The sequence below is a fragment of the Sipha flava genome, unplaced genomic scaffold (genome assembly GCF_003268045.1).
Source record: "Sipha flava isolate LNK unplaced genomic scaffold, YSA_version1 252_pilon_pilon, whole genome shotgun sequence".
Classification (NCBI taxonomy): Eukaryota; Metazoa; Arthropoda; class Insecta; order Hemiptera; family Aphididae; genus Sipha; species Sipha flava.
In genome coordinates, this window is record NW_020272904.1 from 537912 (window position 1) to 558810 (window position 20899).

The 20899-nt window shown below is 26.7% G+C and overlaps 1 protein-coding gene across 3 annotated transcripts in view; it reads left to right on the forward strand.

The window, feature by feature from the left end:
• The window catches only part of LOC112684594 (ankyrin repeat and death domain-containing protein 1A-like), a 112894-nt gene that overhangs the window by 60773 nt on the left and 31222 nt on the right, over window positions 1-20899 (forward strand). For all 3 annotated transcript variants that reach the window (XM_025556193.1, XM_025556192.1, XM_025556194.1), the window contains one exon: window positions 15566-15769. In XM_025556193.1, the coding sequence (XP_025411978.1) occupies window positions 15566-15769 (204 nt within the window). The remainder of the gene's footprint in view (window positions 1-15565; window positions 15770-20899) is intronic.

The window sequence follows — 20899 nt, forward strand, 5'->3', positions numbered from 1 at the left end:
TCTGTACATACACGTATATAGAATTATAATAATTTTTTGTATACATTGTCTTTATAAATTACGAATTTTTACATGATTAATACAGTTAAAAATAAATTTCATAATTTAAATTATATAATTAAATTTTGATAATTTTGATAAATTTGATAATTAAATTGATCTTTTTATTAAACCTTAGATAATCCGAACGACCACTTTCCCCGATTTTGTTCGGATTATCGAGACCCTACTGTATTAAGAATTAAAATACCCTTGGTTAATTTCACTTTAAATCTAATAGTCTCTAAAGTTATGGTATATTATATTTAAGTGTAGCATGTACATATGTGTGTTATATTAGCACGACAAAATGAACGATTCATCTTGAATCAATTGAACATATTGGCATCAAAGTTTGGATTTAACAATTTCTGGAAAGCATAATCAACTCTATGTACTTGACTAATAATCTGCATTACGAATAATGTATATGTACAATAAGTCGTATACATATATAATGGTATACATATATAATGTATACCAAATTATAATTATAATTTAAATTAAAAATGCAATTTTTGTGTAATTAATAATTAATTTATTTAATTTAATTAATTAATTAATTGATAATTATTATCAATTAATTAATTATCACTAATTATTTAAAGATATGCATAACTTTCGTTGCTGCCGGCAAATGTGTAAAATATTAAATTAGTTACACACATATCTTCTTGACAATATTTATGAACCATATGAGTTGTTGAATTTTGGTCCAGAGCTCACGATCATCGAATACAATATTATAATTTTGAACTTATGGAAAGTCGAGAATATATTCAATTTATCATACAGCGAAATGTCTATACAACGTACACTAATGGAGCATGAACAATGTTCATTGAACGTCCATCAGCCATATGATCACTAATGGATAAATGGAATTAATTAATATTCTTCACACGGGATATTTGAAAATTGTCACTATTGAATAGTTTAGACCACTGTTTCATCACTGTTTAAAAATGCAAGTAGAATATTTATTATAAAATAATAAAATTTAAACTATTTGATAACTAATAAATTTACTATAAAATTGTTGCAATCTGGTCTGATTTAAAAAAAAGTATAACTATGAGGAACAACAAAAAATCTTATATAAACTAACGCCAACCTTTTCAATCTATAAACCTCCGACTTCTAATGAATTCTCATTGGTATGTCAGTAACCTCACGCTTCAGAAAAATTTAAACATTCCAACTCTCCTTGTCATAGCATCCAGTCATTACAAAATAATTTCACAAAAAACAAACAACTATCCTAATCATCGAAAATTTCTCATCCCTCACACTTTTCAATAACCAAATCCATCGTCTCAAATAAAATTAGACGCGTGTCTTGCTCTAAATAGAAAATGAAAATAAATATTCTCCTCACTGAAGTAGTTTCACGGGAAACCCCTTTTACAAATGCTACCAAGACTTATATATTATATACAGGGTGTTTCTTAAATGGTTTAAATGGTTGAGGAAACTGGTGTACGCGTACTCTTTAGAGTGACAAAATGAAGAATCTTTTGAAAAACTTTTTATATCTTTAAAATCTGGGTTTTATTTAATTATCTTTGGAACATTATTTCGAATCTAAAAATGAATACTTATACAACATATTTCTTGCAAATTTCTCACGTGAAACGATATGTGACATTGATTCTGGGCTTTACGCCTGTATTTCACGCCTGAGTTTCCAGGATCAGAAAATATGATGTGACTTATCGATTTGCATTGAAAACCTACAAGATAAGCGAATGTGAAACTTATTTGTTGTTATTTCATATATATGATTAATTTAACACGGTTTTTATTGTATAATAATCATAACTAAAGAAAATGTATTTGAAATTCAATAAAAACAATATTAATTAATGAGATATGTGAAAAAACAACAAATAAATTTCACTTTCGTTAATCTTGCAGAATTCTCAAATAAATCGATGTCGTATCATGTTTTCTGTTGTTAGAGACTCAGGCATAAAAAACGGGTGACAAACCCAAAATCGATGATATATATCGCTTCACATAAAAAATGTTACAACTATTCATTTTTAGATTCGAAATAATGTTCTAAAGATAATTAAATAAAACCCAGATTTTTTTCTCACATATTGATTCACGTGAGAAATTTGTAAGAAATGTAATACAAGTATTCATTTTTAAATTCGAAATAATGCTCTAAAGATAATTAAATAAAATCCAGAGTTTGAAGATAAAAATTTTTTTAAACAATTCTTCGTTTTACTCGTATCACTCCAAAAAGTACGCATATAAAAGTTTCCTCAACCATATCAGAAACATCTTGTGTAAGTACTTATAAATTATCAATATTTTTTAATGTAAAACATAAATTACAGACTTTATATTTATCTTTTCTAATAAAAAAAAAAAAGTATGGTAAAGTAAGGAATAATAATTATTTTATTACAATTTAGTTATTTACTTACACACAACTATTTGAAGTGATTTTTAGATTAGATTTAACCGGCATAGTGAAATTATATACTTAATCAGAATGAACATTGAATTAAACCTTTAACTTAAAAGGTATTTCATAATCATTTTTATGATTAATATACTACCTATTCAGAGTTTAACTAAGGTTATATAAGTATCTTTATTAAATGTCTATACTAAAAGTATATAAGATGTATATTAAACAAAGTGAAATAAAAACCAAGTTTAAATCATACGAACCCGACCTGAAATAATTCAGTTTTTTAAAGAAATATGTTAAGAACAAACGTAATATATTATTACGGTAATTTTTTTTTTTTTTTTTTGACATATGCATCGGCGGATATCAAATGTGTGAAAACCAAATTATACTTCTATTTTAGCTTTAATATGATACAAAATGGATTTTATTTTAAATCATACGAATCCAACACAGTAGCAATCTTCTATTTGTCTCTAAAAAAAAATAAAAAAGTGAGACAGTGATTTAGGTGTTGACCACTCGTTTCGGTTCACTCGCCTGCACTACAGTATAATCTCCTAGGAATTGTGTTTTTAGTAAGTCGCATATTATTTGGATGTTCTAGAGGTTTCAAATCTAAAAAAAATTAACATTTCACTTTCTCTTTCTTAGTCAGACTTACATGTATTATGGATTTTTCCTAAAGAATTAATCATAACTTTTTGTAATTTTTTTTTCAAATTTGCATGTACATTACAAGAATTTATAAGATTTAAACACGCATACATTTTATTATCAACCGATTTTTGATATTTTCTATACACAACAAAAAAACATTTACTATCTTAAAATGTGTTTAAAATGGGTTTATCGAAAAAAACATATGTTTGTCAAACCAATATATCTCCATCGTTCGGCTGAAAATCTTAAATGTATTTTACTATGTACAAAAATAGATACATTATAATCTCTTTAGTGGCTTATCTTTTTACCTTTTCATCAAAAAGGTTTATAAACTTTTCATTCAAAACTTGAAACCACTACCCTAATAAATGTAAAATTTCCATTTTTAGTTAAATTATAAATTATGTACTATTTGAATATTTATTTTATATTTTATTCGTATTTATACGAATTATTCTTATTAATTTCACAAATTACTGGCTTATTCCTTCTATATTTTTCATGTACGTCATTATATCAAATACTCCCAATATGCATTTTTTTATATAGATGGTTTAAATCAAAATAAAAAATGAAGAATTAAAAATTATATTATACGTAATTAATTAAAATAATAAAATAAAAATAATGTGATTGAATAAAATAAAATTGGTCCGTGGTAAAAAAAAAAAATGAACCCCAAGAATAGCTTAGTACTGTTCTTAGAATGACGTTTCAGGGTTGTTTTAAATTTGAAAGTATTTCAAGGGCCATAAACTCTCTCAGACTTTCAATTGTTATTGATTGTGTTAGTTGGTTTTAATCATTTTAGTGTTAACTAAACTATATAGACTTAATAATGATGATTTGAGGTTTTTTTTTTATTTCATCAATTATATTATTAACAAAACAACTGTAATTCAATACTTTTATAAGATATCGTTATGAAAGCTTTGAGTTTTCTATAATAACGTCAAGCCTTTGCGTTCGTCTTAAATTTAAGTATAAAAATGAAGCAATCAAATTACAGTTTTAATTATAAAAATTAGTGCTGGTACAGGAATTGAATGAACTGTTGATGTGAAGTGTGTCCTTTAGTTTGTAAAAAATCGATGATCCATAATAGACTGAAAACAATGTTAAGCACACCTCAGTATTTTGTATACCTATAATATTTACGGATTGTATGTCAAGCTCACACATATACGCTCAAAAATATTTTTAATGATAACTATTTTTTTTTTTTTTTTTAATTAAAATACATATTAACATTAACCTTTTCTTATTGCCTTTTTAATTTTGTCGTAGACATACACAGGGCTGTGCATAATATCTATACTTGGAACGAAAAACTCAAATATATTTCTATGCCAAATTATAATACGTATTTCTCATTTTCGTATTCACTATTTCTAGAAACGTCGCGACGTAATAACGTCATAATAACTAATGACTATCTAATGACAGGTACACAATATATATTGTGTAGTATATATATATATATATATCGGGTAGCTATAATAATTATTATAATCATTATAGCTACCAAATTTTATATTTGTTATTTGTATTCATAAATTAAATGTTCAATTAAAATAGTTTTCTTCGTGTGGGAATGAATACGATTTACAATATTCATGATATATTTCCAGATCTTTTCGATGATTTTCAAAGCTCAAATAAAAATTAGAAATAAGTTTTTTGCTTATAACTACAACTTGCGTCAATTTTAATATTTTCATCACTTCTACTAAAAACAAATAATTTACTTAAAAAAAAAAATGTTTATAAGAATTATCCGACTTAAGTATACTCGTATTCCTAGTATATTTAAATAAACTTGATGATATACCTGACACCTGAAAGATTTAATTAACGTAGACTTTTATTTTTTCATCCCATCAAAATAACGCATTATTTTTCTTATTTTTATCACTAGTCATATATCTCAGCTTATAATCAACTTAAATGTTTTAAATAATAATGAGTTGAATATTAAAGTATCCAAAATAATATTTGAAAATATGATAATGCATCATAATTCATGTACGTAATTAATAATAAAATGTTTTAAACTGAAATAGAATAACGATGATAAAGATAATATACGATAATGTGATGAAAACGCTAACAATGCCTCCCATAGTAAGATTATAAATGCCTAACAACAATTGACTATTATACCAAATATATTGTAAAGAACCATAAATAATGTTATACATAATTATTAATTAGTAGATAAATTGATTGCATTTAAAATTTTTTTTGTTTTTTGCAAATGGTGTTTTTTTTATTTATTTATATTATTAACAAGTAAAAAAGATAAAATGAAAATGTTCTCATAAAAAAAAAAAAAAAACTATGTCGGTAGCGTAAATTGTTAATTTCGTAGTATTTATAAAGTAATTGTTCACTGCATATTTTTAATCAAACAAAAACAATTTAACAAAAACATTTTATAATAATATTCTTAATCATCAAAAATAGAATGTATTATTTTATTAGTAGGTAACTAATTTATTTTCTTTAATAATAAACTATTTTGCTAGGTTTTGTATACTGATAATAAACTATACAAAATGTTTCTAAATTTGGAAAACTATCGAGGCCGACCAAACTACTTTGAAAAAAAAAATTAATCGTTACATCTTACATTAAATGCAAGTAAACAACACAAATAATATTTACTTTTTGAAATCGTTCAAAACATTTCGGTATAATGCAATGCATGAAAAACTATAATATGTTTAATATATAGTGTAATAGTTTAGATTACCAATAAATGTTTTCAAGGCTAATCGGTATCGAACGAAAATTCCAAATTCGGTACCCGTACATAATATTTTGAAGAAATATTGTTTACAATTCATTGAATTGTACGCAGTAATTTTGCATTTAATGCACGGGAAAATGAAAAAAAATTGTACGCCGATAAATAATATTCGCGCCAGTTTGTCCAATAAACGCGTGTTGCTTTTGACAAATAGTCTTTAGATTGATCGGTGGAATGGAACTATAACCAAACATTGTAAGCAATCAAAACTCTGTCGGGGGCAAAATATTTGTTCGTTAGTATTATTTTTATCCTCCCCCACTTAAGTAAAAATATCTATAATCATATGTGATCGATGCATGCACAAGGGTTATGCGAATTATCCGTAGTGTATACAATAAGCATATTATGTGTACAGGACACGCCATGGAACGTGGTCGAATGCATAAAAAGATCCTTGAGGGTACAAAATGATCGCGGATGACAAGCACTTAATGGCAAAGTCCTAGATTTTTTGTAACATAAATAAACAAAAATATTACCGTACGATAAAGTTTAACGATTTTTTTTTTTTTTATTTATCTCCACACTACTGCCGAGGGTGATAATATGTATATGCTTTGGATATTGTGTTTATACAATATTAATACAATGTCATGACGTCGTTTCAAAACATAACCAATTCACTTCTGCGTGAATAATTCAACGGCGGCCACGTGAACACCATTATAGTCTACGCCGAGTTCCAAGTTGCATAATTAACTATTTTATGCAGCAATAATGGATGAAGAACACAAGAGAGTGACCTTTAATTTATGTCGGCCTTTGATATTAAGACCTAGTGTCTTCGTAATATATGGTTACAGCGAACATTATGTTTACGGCTTGAGGCCTTAGCATTCCATTTTCGGACATGCTCTGGCCTGCAGTATATTTATAATTGTACGTATACATTATAATTCTTAGTTTCAAACCACAAATTATATGACATTGATTAAATAAAAATCATTAAAAGCACTAATAACACTCTGATATACACACACGCGCACACACACACACACATATTTATATGTATATATAATATGTAAAAATTAAATTAGTATGGCCAGCACTGAAGTCGTTTCTTTAATTAATCGATAACACGAAACTCCGATAAATAACAAGAACACGTTTAAAAATATATTTTTATAATTCACAATTTATTCTATAGTGATACAAGTAAGTTATTAATAAGAAGGTTGAAAGTACTTGTGTTTTAAAATGTCTTGATAGTTTGCATCACACTTTGATGTTCTGATTAACAACGTCGCTTAAGTTAGTTTTATACTTAGATTTGATGTATTGCATTTTTGAAAACGTCTGTTCTTATAAGCAGACTTGGGTAAAATACTTTTTAAAAGTATTTAGAATAAATACTCGAATACTTACAAAAAATAGTATTCCGAATATGTATTCAAAATTCATTACACAAATTGTATTCCAAATACATTTTTTGAATACTTCAAACGTATTCCTAATACTTTTAAAATACTTCTAGTTTTCATACTATAAAAATAATAGATGTCGACTCAACAGAAATATTTGAAATTGTAGACTAAATATATATTATTTTATTGTATTTTTATATTACATAACTGTTATAGTTTATAGTTTACAATAATAAATACTTGATATTAGCTTATACAAGATACGACAAAGAAGTAATAAAATCATTTAAAAAAAAAAAAAATTTAACGGTATTCGAAATACAGTATTCAGAATACTCGTTATAATTATTCAAAATACTTTATTGAATACTTTCAAAAAAAGTATTTAAAAAGTATTCTGAATACAGTATTCCGAATATTGTATTCGGAATACTACCCAAGTCCGCTTATAAGTAAGGAGAGCTAAATATTGAATCATTTCACGTGCACATTTTTCAAATTTGGAAAAATATTGACAAAATAACAGTAAATTTAATGGGCTTGTTTGAAAAGCTTGATGAGCTATAAGTTAAAGACCCCTCGGTTACAATATAAATATATCATAATATTATGGTTTTCTTACAGTACAATTATTACGCAGAATATGGGTGGTACGTATTAAGCTTTGCACCGCGCGATGACGCAAGTTTTATAATAATATGAATATGTTAATTCTAACAGTTAACCTATGTTTAGCAGTACGAACTAGTGCCTTATACTTGATCAAAATCTTCTAATTTCTCCTACCTGAAATGTTGAAATGTTTTAATATAAAAAAAATTATAGTTCATCCGTAATATACGTCTTAAAGTACCTTCACATTTCCGTGTATCTCAGTGTTTAAAATATCGAGTCTTATAGAATTTAGCATATGAGCTACTAACTATTTTTAAGCTCTATTATAACTATAAATTTATTTTTACTTACGTATAATCTCATGTTCAATCAACATTTTTTTACGAAATAAATCGATATTTTATACTTGACTTGATTTTTTGCCTTAATGAAATAATCAACAGTTTTCAATTATATACATAATACATATGATTCAATACGAAAGTCACATTTAAAAAATAATGCATTAACAAGTTGACAGTTATCATACTCAGAAGGATAAATTTAAAATAAACTTATTAAACAGTATATTCCAGAAATCCATAATAACGTAGTCTCGGTTTTGGTGCATTATATAAAATATTCGTATCCTATGACCGTGAATAGAGCAGGATTAGCGCCACCCTTACACCAACCATTGTCACCAAAAAATAAGAATAAATTTCTTCAGTTTAGTGTAAAATATGCTTCCATTCAAATTTTGCCACTCTAAGCCTCACAGATTTAACTTGACACTAATCATAAGTTGAAAAAAATCGGAGCAGATAGTAGATTTTGAAAATGTATTTTTTATTTGCATTTTTCAATTACTTTTAATCCAATGAAACAAAATTGTTTCAAGAAATTATCAAAATACCAACTTCCTCCCCACTAGATACAACTTGCTCTCACTAATACAGTGTTTTCTAAATGGTGTTCTGTAAAAATTGAACTATTTATTAAAAAAAAAAAATAAATAAAAAAAAACATTTAAATATAATAAAATATTATAATGGAAAAATATGTATATAAAATTAGTATCATAACATTTTTATTCTAAATTTATTCAATTTTAATATAAAGTGTGTATGAAATTTCTTGCACAATAGTTCAATTCAAGGATTGACGATAACATACTCGCATATTTTACTCAACTGATAAAAATTATTCACATTTCTTATTTTTATTGGTTAGGGTGAAAAATACAAGTTTGCAGAAGAATTTTGTAGAAAATGGTAATAATATATTAATTGCATTTTCTATAATTATTGATTGATTACTTGGTTGAACTCTAAAAATGAACAAATGTAAGTTCATTATATTTTCATTACAAAGAAGGATCAAACTGAAGTTCTAAAAGTTATTCTTATTTTGCTAATCTTAGATGAAATATAACACATAATGTTACTGCAAAATAATTGTGCACCCAATCGTATTTGTCAACAGATAAATATAGAAAATATTTATTCATTCTTTCTTTTAAAATTATGAGATGCTTAAAAATCAAACGAAAAGTTACTTTTGAATACCATTTGAATCAATATCTACTGTTAAACATGTATAGTTATTTTCTTTCTACATACGTTATCCAAAGATAAATTGTTCGTAAAAAATCTTTTACTTTATCACTTATATTTATTAGTTTTCAACTTTATCTTGCATATTTAAGTTTAGGATATATAATTATCTAAAACTATCAAATAATTAGGAACGTGTTGTGCTCCAACTTTGGATTATTTAATTGAATTACAAAATTAATAATCGTTGTTTGATTCTTCATTAATGAATAATTGCGAAAATTTGGTTTTCATTTCATAAAATTGATTTATAATGTTATCTTTCGATAATCATAGAATTTTGGTGTGTAAAACTAAAAATCTACTTCTCCACATATTTTTTTTTTTTTGTGAATTCTTGTTTTAAGAACTCTCGATTTAAAATAACTCCAGAACACTTTTCATCTTATCTGTAATCATTTTCATCATGGTATAGAAAACAATATCTTGAATATATATTTGTAAATGTTTATTTTATTCTTAAAACGAAGTCTTAATGCTTTCCAGCTATTGTAGGAAATCCATCTATACACACGGAATTACAATTTTCCCATAACAATTAATTTTTATCTATAATATCACTAACACAATTATTTTTATCTTTTCCAATTAATGTTGTTGATAATCCATTGCAAGTAAGAACTGTTGAATAGCCATATTATTTTTAAAAATTATACATAACTTATTAGTTAGTATTTTTTACTAACATCAGTTGATTCATCAATTTGTAATTAAAATGTTCGGCCATCACATAGAATTTCAGAAACATTTTTTAATATCTGAAGATAGCATCAATTCATTGATTCATAATATATATATAGTTATAGTAATTCTAGTATATAGCTATAACAACGGATATTTGGAAATCAGACTCCGCTAAGTCTTATATAACTGCTACTTCTCATTTTATATACAATGATAATTTATACTCACCAGTTATTGCTATCAAAGAAGTACGTGAAAGTAATACCGGATAAAATATTGTATCCGCACATTCCTCTACTTTAAATCAATGGGATATAACTAATAAAATAGTAACAATAGTTTTGGACAATGGAGCAAATATAAAAATGCTAACAATGAAAATCTCAAAGAATATCACTGCTCATGTGTAGCTCAATTTTAAGTGTTAAAGAAGCTATTAATTAAAATACAGAACTTACTTAAGTGCTAAAAACATGTTGAGCTGTAGTGGTTCATTTTAAACATAGTAATTTTATGATTGAGAAAATAAGAGTTTTAAAGACAAAAAGCCACCCCGAATTAAAAATAAAAAAAGTTAATTTCCAGGAGAAATTTATGTTTGACTATGATTAAGAGGCTTATTACAATTAAAAATCCTTTATTTATTTCAATGGTTACTCTTCGACGAGCTTCAAATGGTGTAATTGCAATAGAATTGGATTTGATAGCAGATTGTGTTTCAATCTTAAAACCCTTTGAATGTATGACGTCATAGTTTTCCGGAAAAAAATATCTGATATTGTCTTTAGTAATACTACTTGTAAGAAATCTTCAATATACAGTAAATAATATAAAACCAGACACTAATGATAGAATATTACTACAAAATTCGTTATTAGAAATAATCCCAAAACGCTTAGAATCTTTAAAAAAAAATTAAAAAAATAGTAGAAAATTAATTTTTTTAAATCCAGATTTAAAAATTCTACTTTTGAAATAGCTACTTATTCTGAAAATACGTAGAAGTAGAGAAAATTGAAACTTTACTTCTATTTGTACGTTTGCACCGAATTCAATATTTTGTTTTAATTTATACTTACATATTTATACATTCATATTATTATTCTTATCTCATTATAAATTCACGTTTATATTTACACAGGATATTATTAATACTATTGTTAATTAACGATTTGTCACGATGCACAACACAGATTAATAATTTAAATGCAATATATTAATAATAATAATAAAATATAACAAAAGAACAATAAAATTAATTTAATATTGATAATAATGATGTCTTTAAAAAAATTATAAAGGAAAAAAATAAAGGAGAAAAATATAAGATTAAACAAAAACCAAATAAATGTCAAAATGACAGATTAAAGTAAAAATGCTACGAAGACGGCAGAAAGCAGACAAGCGCCGCCGTCGTTCTCGACGATCGTCACACCGTCCGCGAACGCTTCGGGGCTCATCGCCGACTCCGAAAACTGGTTTGATTATCTATCGGGCGTCCCGATTGATAATGGAACGAATGGTGACACCATGGCAAAGGGGTGTAACGGGTGAGATCACGGTATTCGTGTGACACGACCGTGTCAGATTGCGTTATCGCTTCTGCCAAATAGAACCGCGGATAGTTATATTTACATTTATACATATCTTATTATTTTTAATATTTAATATTTTATTATCTATCAACCTTATTAAAATTATAATCGCGCTTTGTCCATCATTCGACCTGTCGCCGCGACTACCACAGATTTATCCATCGCGTGATGGTACGCCATTGCCGCCTCGCGATAGGTATAAAAGGCAAAAGCACAGGTCAAACCGATACCATTTACCTTCTTTCCGATATCGGAGTAAGACCTACCCGAGGCGACTTACACGACTAGGAAGAAGGTCTCCCCCCTCCAAGCCTGTTCTAGTGGTTTTGCGAACCGAGCAATGGTGCAATAGTCGGAGTTATTCTGTCATTGCACCGGGTATTCAGACCACTCGACATTTTAGTTTTTTCCCGTCCAGTTATACCGACTGCGGATCAAACTCATCGGAATTGTCATTGTGACAGATATCTAAGTAAATAGCAATTTTCTTATTGTTATTTTTTTTTTTTTTTTATTATTACGATCACTACGATCTGATTTTATAAATATCTTTATATTATTATTATTATTATTATTATTATTATTATAATTATTATTATTATATTTTGTTTATGATTCTAATTAGTTGATGTTATTCCGACAACTTTATCAATAAAATACATTTATCTTCAAATATATAGTTTTGTCCAATCATAAACATTGTTTTAACGAAGATTATTCAAATATAACTGAAACACTAGAACTAGCAACTTTAATCGAGTCCATCAATTCTATATGGAAACATTTCAATACTAAATTATATCAAATCAGAAGTTTTATTGACCTTGAAGTAAATGTAACATTAATAGTTTTTCAATACATCGAAATACCAAATTTATAGCTTACAAAATATTGTTAAGATTTCGGAAACAACATAAACAAACATTTCCTAAATTTTACAAGCTGAAATTAAAATATTTATGCATATCTCTAACTTCGGTTCCACTATAGCGAGTATTTATCAAAAGTTGGATTGTCAATTAATGACCGTATAAATAGGTTGTCTCCAAAATAATTTAATTCCATAATATTCTAAAATAGTAATTTAAATATGATATACTTATATGTTATTCTTATATTGATTTAATATTAATAAAAATCTTTAAACATGTTTTTCTTTATTGGTAAACTACTACAAAGACTCCCTTTAATTTCTTATCACTACAGTATTCTAGGGCAAAAGTCCCTCTAAAATTGAGGTCTAATTGCGCCTATGTATAATTATTTTATTTTAAATTGTATTTTGGTGTGATTTTATATAATAATAGGTGTAATACTAATTAGCATTATTAAAATTAAAAAATTTTAGGTTCTTTAAATAATTATTTACTATTATTATTATTTATTATTTATTTTTATTTACTGGTTTATATTTTTTATGAATTTTCCTACCTAAAGCACTGCTTAACGGCATTTCCAGGAGCGGGATTTATTGCTGATTTTTTGAAAATGAAAAAAGGCACATTAATTTATTTTAACCAAGTTTTCAATTTTTATTAATAAGTCGACTACTAATTGATTTTTTTATCAATAATATTAATATTTAGATTCTTTCAATCAAGTGAATATTAACACAAATTCTGTGTGTTTTTTCAAAATGTGTTCAGCATTAATTTATATATCCTGTGTCTATTTAATTTTATTTTAACCTCACTCTTCTCTTGTAATAATTATATATTTTCGGCTTATCAACAACCGGAGACCGACAACAAACAATGTAAAATCTATTTTACTTCCAAGACTATTCAGTTGTACTAATCTGTTCTCAAACCTTTGTAACCCCGAATGCCCTCCCTCAAACAAGAATGAAGATGATCAACCCATATCCTCTTGCACTTTCACTCTATTTTATCATTTTCTCTTACTATTTTTTGTTTTCTTTCATTTTGGATTATTATAAATATTTATTATTTTAAAGATATTACCCATCCTTGGAGACAACATATATAAGGCGAGAGTGTACGCCCGAAACTTCGTAATCCCATCGATAAGGAAACCATAATAATTGTATAAAATTGTAGCTTGTACTGTAGTATTTTATTTTTATAGTTTCTAGGTATTTGGGTATTCTGAAATCATTATCTAGATATTCCGAAATCATCATTCTCAGATTATTTACAGATTATTTTTCATTAATATTTTGCAGTCGTTTCCGATTTTTCGTAACGTATGCATGCTAGTTAGTTTCGTGAATTCAGTATCTAATAGAAGCTAAAATAATAAAATAATATAATAAATAATAATAATTAAATAATAATTTTTATATACAAACGTTTTTTTTTTGCATATTTTAGTATTTTTAGTGCATATTTAAGCGCTTATATGAATACTTTTTAGAGCATATTTAATATAAATAAATATTTAAATAAATATTTAAGCTCTTATAACAACATTTTTTAGAGCTATAAGTTATAAACCCTGGTTATAACTATAGTAGATAACATAAATACGTAGTGCACTTAGAAATAATATGGCAATTAGTAGTAGTTAAGCAAAGTTGATATTAAGGTTAATCACGAACAAAAAAATTACTAAATATTGGATCGATACCAAAACCAGTTAGGTTTTTGTATACGAGTACTTGAAAGGATTTTCTCCGAACAAATACAAAATTTAATATTGATCGCTTTGACAAATAACGTTTGGATTATATCTAACCCAAGCAGGAATATTTATATTTTTAAAATTTATAACATGTATTATTTGAATACCAAAATACATAATATTGATCTATTTAAATGCATCCTATTTTGTTACTCGCTGCATGCTAAGAATATTGAACTTCAATATCAACGTATCGCAATGATTGATAGTTTAAGCACATACAATCTAGATCATTAACTCTATTCGTTATGTACAATTTAATGTTTAAAAATAATAAAAGTATTGTATTATAATTGAAAATTTTGCTTATCAATATTGTAATATCAATACTAATAATTAGTTAATCATTATTGAACCAAGTTTATTACTTTGACCAGAATAAATTGGACTCAAACTTTAAAGAATAAAAATAAAAAATTTTACATTATAAATAATTGTTGAACCTTTTAAGAAATAATGAGAACAATTAAATTAAAAAATGTAATTATGATATACACTATATACTAATTGTTAACTGAAAATAATCAAAAAAAAAACTTTACCATACTTGGTTTTGTAATAAAATATTAATCAACATTTTAAAGCCCTTTCCAAGTACCCGAGAACGAACAAAACTATTCAAAATATATCATTATGAAAAAAGACATTTTCGTACCTATGATAATACCCATAACGAAATAAATCATTTCAAATAAAACAATTATCCGTATATTTTCTGATCTCTTTGGAGAATTATTGTGTATGGATTTTTTTTATTAATTTTTTAATAATTTTTCCATACAAAGTGCACATCTATGAAATATTAGTTAAATCATTGCACAAGATTATCACGTTTTTCGGAAAAATTTAACGCGATCATTAAGTACTAACTGCAATCATTTTTACAATAGTTTTATTATCAATGTAATCAAATGATTCATATTACAATTGCGATGTCCAATTAAATGTTCGAGTTGTACTCAGAAAAATAAGCCGAAAACGTGATATTCACAAAAACATAAATCATCGATCGCATATTCGCAATATCCATTTTAAAGGTTTTAAATGCGATATCTATTTGTTTATTTAACCTGATATTTATTTGATGTACCTATTAATTGTTTTGTTCTCGTCTGCAGAAACAGTACACGCTGCTGATGTGCGCGGCGAGGAATAACCGTCTGTCCGTGGTCAACTTCCTATTGGACAACATCGACGACGTCGGTCTGGACGCGTTCGATACGGACCATCAGACGGCCCTGCACCACGCGGCTATCGCGGGTCACACACACGTCGTACGGAGACTAGTGCACGCCGGGGCCAACACGAGCACCACGAACAAGGTACTACTCTATTTAATCGAATCGTACTTTTGAAAACTACGTGGTGGCGGTTTCAGTCTCTGATCCGAGCTTACCAATTGTGATGTTGCCTATCCCGTTAGTGATGAACACGACATGGCCCCGCACGCACTGATTAAAGTGCAAAGAAAAAAAAAAAAAAAAGGAGCAAGAATCTTAGGTCGGATGAGACACCACGGTGAAACGGTATAAAAAATTGGGAATGTTATCGCTGTGTTGGTCTTTTTAATTTAAAACTCATATACTACTACTCTCGAAAAATATTTTTTGAGTGAAAAAATCGGGTGAATAGGTTTATATTTTTTAATATAACTCATCAGGGAATATCGGTATTTTTGAAATTATCTTACGGAGTACAAAATAACAATAATTCCCCCCTTCCCCCCCCCCCATAAATCTTTGACGATTATTTTCCGCATATATTTATGTAACGCCTAATGTCTGAAGGACGGTTACACTTAAGATTAGTCGGATAATCATAAGTTTAGCCAATATTGTTGGCTAATGTCAAAATTTCGGATCTTGTCCACCAAAAATTAACATTATCCGTCTACACATTGCTAATAAATAAATAATATAATCCAAACAAATAATTTAACGATATAAGTCATACAAAAAATATTATAGATAAATACTTTAAAAATTCGAGAAGATTAATTAATTGGTTTTTATTTATTTATTACTACATGTTAAACTGGAGTATAATATTACAATAGTTGTAAATGCATGTATCATAATTTTAAATTCGTTCAATAATAAATCGATAAAACAAGATATTTTATATTAAATACTAAAAGCTGATACCTTTAGTGCTTGAACCAAACTTGCCTCGCTAATATATGATTACGGATGGTACTTATCAGGCATACAATTGTATGCAACCAAATGTAGATGAATATTGAAATCCATGTACATTTTAAAATAATATTAGAATACACACAATCGAGAACTGTAATTAATGTACAATGGATATTATTGCAAATATTTTACATGCATAATTCACCTCTGTCCAACTTTCCAATATATTAATACAAATTTAAAATTAGTTTTAATTGGAAGGCTAATGTTATATAGTAATTAGGCGATAACGGTTGGATTATGTTAACTGTATTGGCTAGTATCGAGATTATCCATTTGTATTAATGGGTAAAATCTGAAAGTTTGACATTAGGCAAAAACATTGGCTAAACTTGTGATTAACCGGCAACCTAATCTTAAGTATAGCCATCCTTCAGATACAAGATGTAAAGAATATAAATGTCAACATTTACATGTAAAAATAGTTATTATAAAACTTGTAACTATATCACCTATTGATATCTATATAAAAGTTCTAATATTTAGTCAAAACAGTAGGGATTCCTAAGTTTATATTTAAAACAAAATCTTAGTATTAAGAAGTCTTTGCAGGGGATGCCAAAATAAACCCAGTATTTTTTATGCGTACACCCATGATGTCAAAAACCATTCGTAATATGTGCTTACCTATACTAATAGAGACCTATCGTGAAACCGTATTGTAATGCACAAAACTTATTTAATATTATATATTAGAATATATTAGTCCGTGATGATTTAATTATCAAACTCATAATAGCGGTTTGATTAAAAACATTTATTATGAATCATATCTCATCAAAAGTTTCTCTGCTATAATCCATGTGTAGTAGTAGTTAAGCCTGAGCATTATCAAATTAATAAGTTAAAAGTTAAATTAGATTTATTAACTCAACTTATTTTCTTTAGGTTAATAATTTAAATTTTTAACTTAACGGAGTTACATCTAGCAATTCAATGAATTCATATTAATATATTATTGTTAATTTTGCACACAATAAATCTTACTTGAATCTACTTATACCTATTTATATACCTACCCTTATTAACCAACTATATCTAATAAATGGTAATACATGTCTTGGTTATTTCGAAGTGCGTATTATATAATATATATAAAAACTATGTATTCTTATGTTATCACTTTGAAAAACACACAAAATTGAACAATATCATATTGAATAATTATATACACAACATTAATTTAATAACCGGATATTTTTCTACATAAATAAATTAATATTAACATAGAAAAAAGAACAACATACATCCGGAAAAATATTTTTAGGAAATTACGACCCAACAGTCCATTATTTAATTTTACTACTATACATTACTTCCTTTAGTTATACATTTTTACAAGACCTAAATTGAAATGCATTGTTAACGCTGTGCCATTTAAATTAATCACTGATGAATATTAAAAAAAATAATTTAAAAAATCAAGGATTATACCGAACTAAATATAATTTAAGTTTTATTTTTATAATTATACTACCAGTCTATAGTTTTAATTTGGCCTATCTTGACCAATTTTAAAATAATGTAATACATTTCAATATTAACTCTAACAAAAATGTAAAATTCATAATATTTTTACTAAAAACTATAAAAGACTATGTACCTATAGTATCATATTTATAATCGTATAATCAAAGGCTACTTATCTTATGACAAGAACATTGATTATAAATATATGATATGATAATACGAACACAAATAACAATATTTGTTAATTCTTGATAAATCCGACATTTAAGAATACCATCAACGAGCAGTTAGTTTCTCTCGTGTTACTTTATGCTTGTGTGTGAATGTAATTGTTAATCGTATTACTTACTATATCCTTTTAATATGGGTTTTATTTTTTTTTTTCTAAATTAAAATACATACATATACGATTACTGATACGATAATAATTATATAATTATCGTTATCTGTATAGTAAAAAAGTGCTCCATTTTTTAAGCAAAATTAATCATAATAATTTTATCCCGTTACGTGCAAACTACATATATTCATATTGTATACAAATATAATATAGTAGGTTTTCTTTTTTGATATATTCGTTGTCTTTAATTCAATTTACAAAATATAAAAATGTAAGTAGAATAATGGTTCATATAGTATATATATAATACTACTATGTTCCTACATGTATATTTTATTTATATATACCTGCCTACGTTCTTTAATATATTATTATGCTTATTTTCGTTATGGTCAATAGAACTAAAAACTATTACATGGAATTCAATTACTTAAAAGAACAAAAATTATCGTAAAATATTCTATGTTAATATTCAATAATACCAGTCATGTTCACTAATATATACAATTAACTGACCGATGTATTACTATAGGGTAACTATTATCGACTATAGTCTATAAGTATAATTGTTTCAAGTTGAAACTTCTAAAAGGTTATTTTTATCATTATATTCTGAATCTATAACAAAATTTACAAAAAATATTTTCTATCCATCTTGATTACGAACAATATAAAACTACTTCAATGCAAGGTCCTTTACGTTTTGTTATTTGATACACGACCCAGATTTGGAATGATCTGATGTTATAAATGTCATATCGATACGTGCGAGCGAAATATATTGAGGAAAAAAATCTGATATCTAAATGTATAGACCATTTAATTGTAACAAAGGATGTATTTCTCTGAATCATTTGTCTCTGGATCATCAAGATATGATCATGAATGTGGTGTCAAATAGAAGCTGAGAAATGAGGAGAAAGTAATATGACCTATCGCCGTGAGTAATGATTGACACCCTTTTGGCTGCTATAGTAGCACAAAACGAAGGGTTGACTAATTATTAATCTCGTAATAGAAAACGCCTACCTAACTACAACACAAGAAAAGCGAAAATCACTAGAACAATATACACCCTTATTTGGGATGTCACTCTTGTAATGCGAACCTGACCATTTTCAGATTGTGTATGACGTCATGTAAATTTAAATGCTTACCTAAAATATAATTATCTAGAAATTATCTTGCAATATTGTTAAGATTCACATCCAGTTTGATATGGTATAGTGCTATATAAGTAGACATATTTATAGATATGATTACATATCTACATGTACATATTAGTGCTCCAGTGGCGTAGCCAGGAACTTTTTATGGGGGGGTTCAGCAAATGTATATATATTTAATCTTATCACTATCATTTTGACTACTATTTGTATTGATCTCGGTATTTTTAAGCCTGGTTGACATTAGTTTTTTTTGACTCAGGTAAAAAAAAATAATTGATATTTCTAGTCTACTTATTTATTAGAGAATTTGCTTATAATAATTAATAATAATAAAAACAATAAAAATTTAGGAACTAGAAACTAATATTGGAACAAAATATCTTACCATTATGGGATATTTAGACGTCTTAAAATGATGTAAAATTAAAATAAAAAAAATATAATGGATTACAAATGTCAAATATAAACGAATAAACGAGTAGTAAGTAAAATAGTGATACACCAACGGGCAACGACCAACTATTAACTAATAACTATTAGTTTTACACAATAAGGTGCTTGTGTTAAATGATCGGCGAGCCGTGAATGCAATAGGTATACCCGTGGGCATAACTTGGACATTTATTGGGGGGGGGGGGCAAATATATAATTACATATCTAACGAAAAGGGTGTCCGGAGCCAAGGTTGGACTAGTTTTATAGCTTGGCCCGGGCAAAATAATTTCGAACGGCCTCAATGGAACTTTATAAGTAGGTACCTAATCAAATTATTGTTTAACTGAAAATGTATCTTCGTAACTCAAAAAAAACAATATTCACACAAGTACATTTGAATATTTTCAGATTTAATGTTATACCTTAAATAAATCTAGTTTACGCATGATATATCTTATCTATAATATTGATATAATTACCTACCTATTAAGATAAATTTTACACCATAAAAAATGATTTGATTTAAATATGTTTATACATTTAATTTTAATTAAGTTAGAACAGTGGGGTCGGCAACTAATGTCTCTTTTATGCGGCCCACAGTAAATTTCAAAACTAGCAAATATCACTAAGTATCATATAATTTTTTTATATTGTCTGGCTCTAGAACCATTTTTAATTTGTGAATGTGGCCCAAAGGTTCATAAAGGTTGGAAACTAGTAACAGACTTGTTTTTGACTGAGGGTCAAAACTATTAAAATGTTTTTAAATAAAAGTCTAATAAATCTTATAAAAATTATTATTATCGAAAAACAATTTCGTTATCGCATATCTTGCGC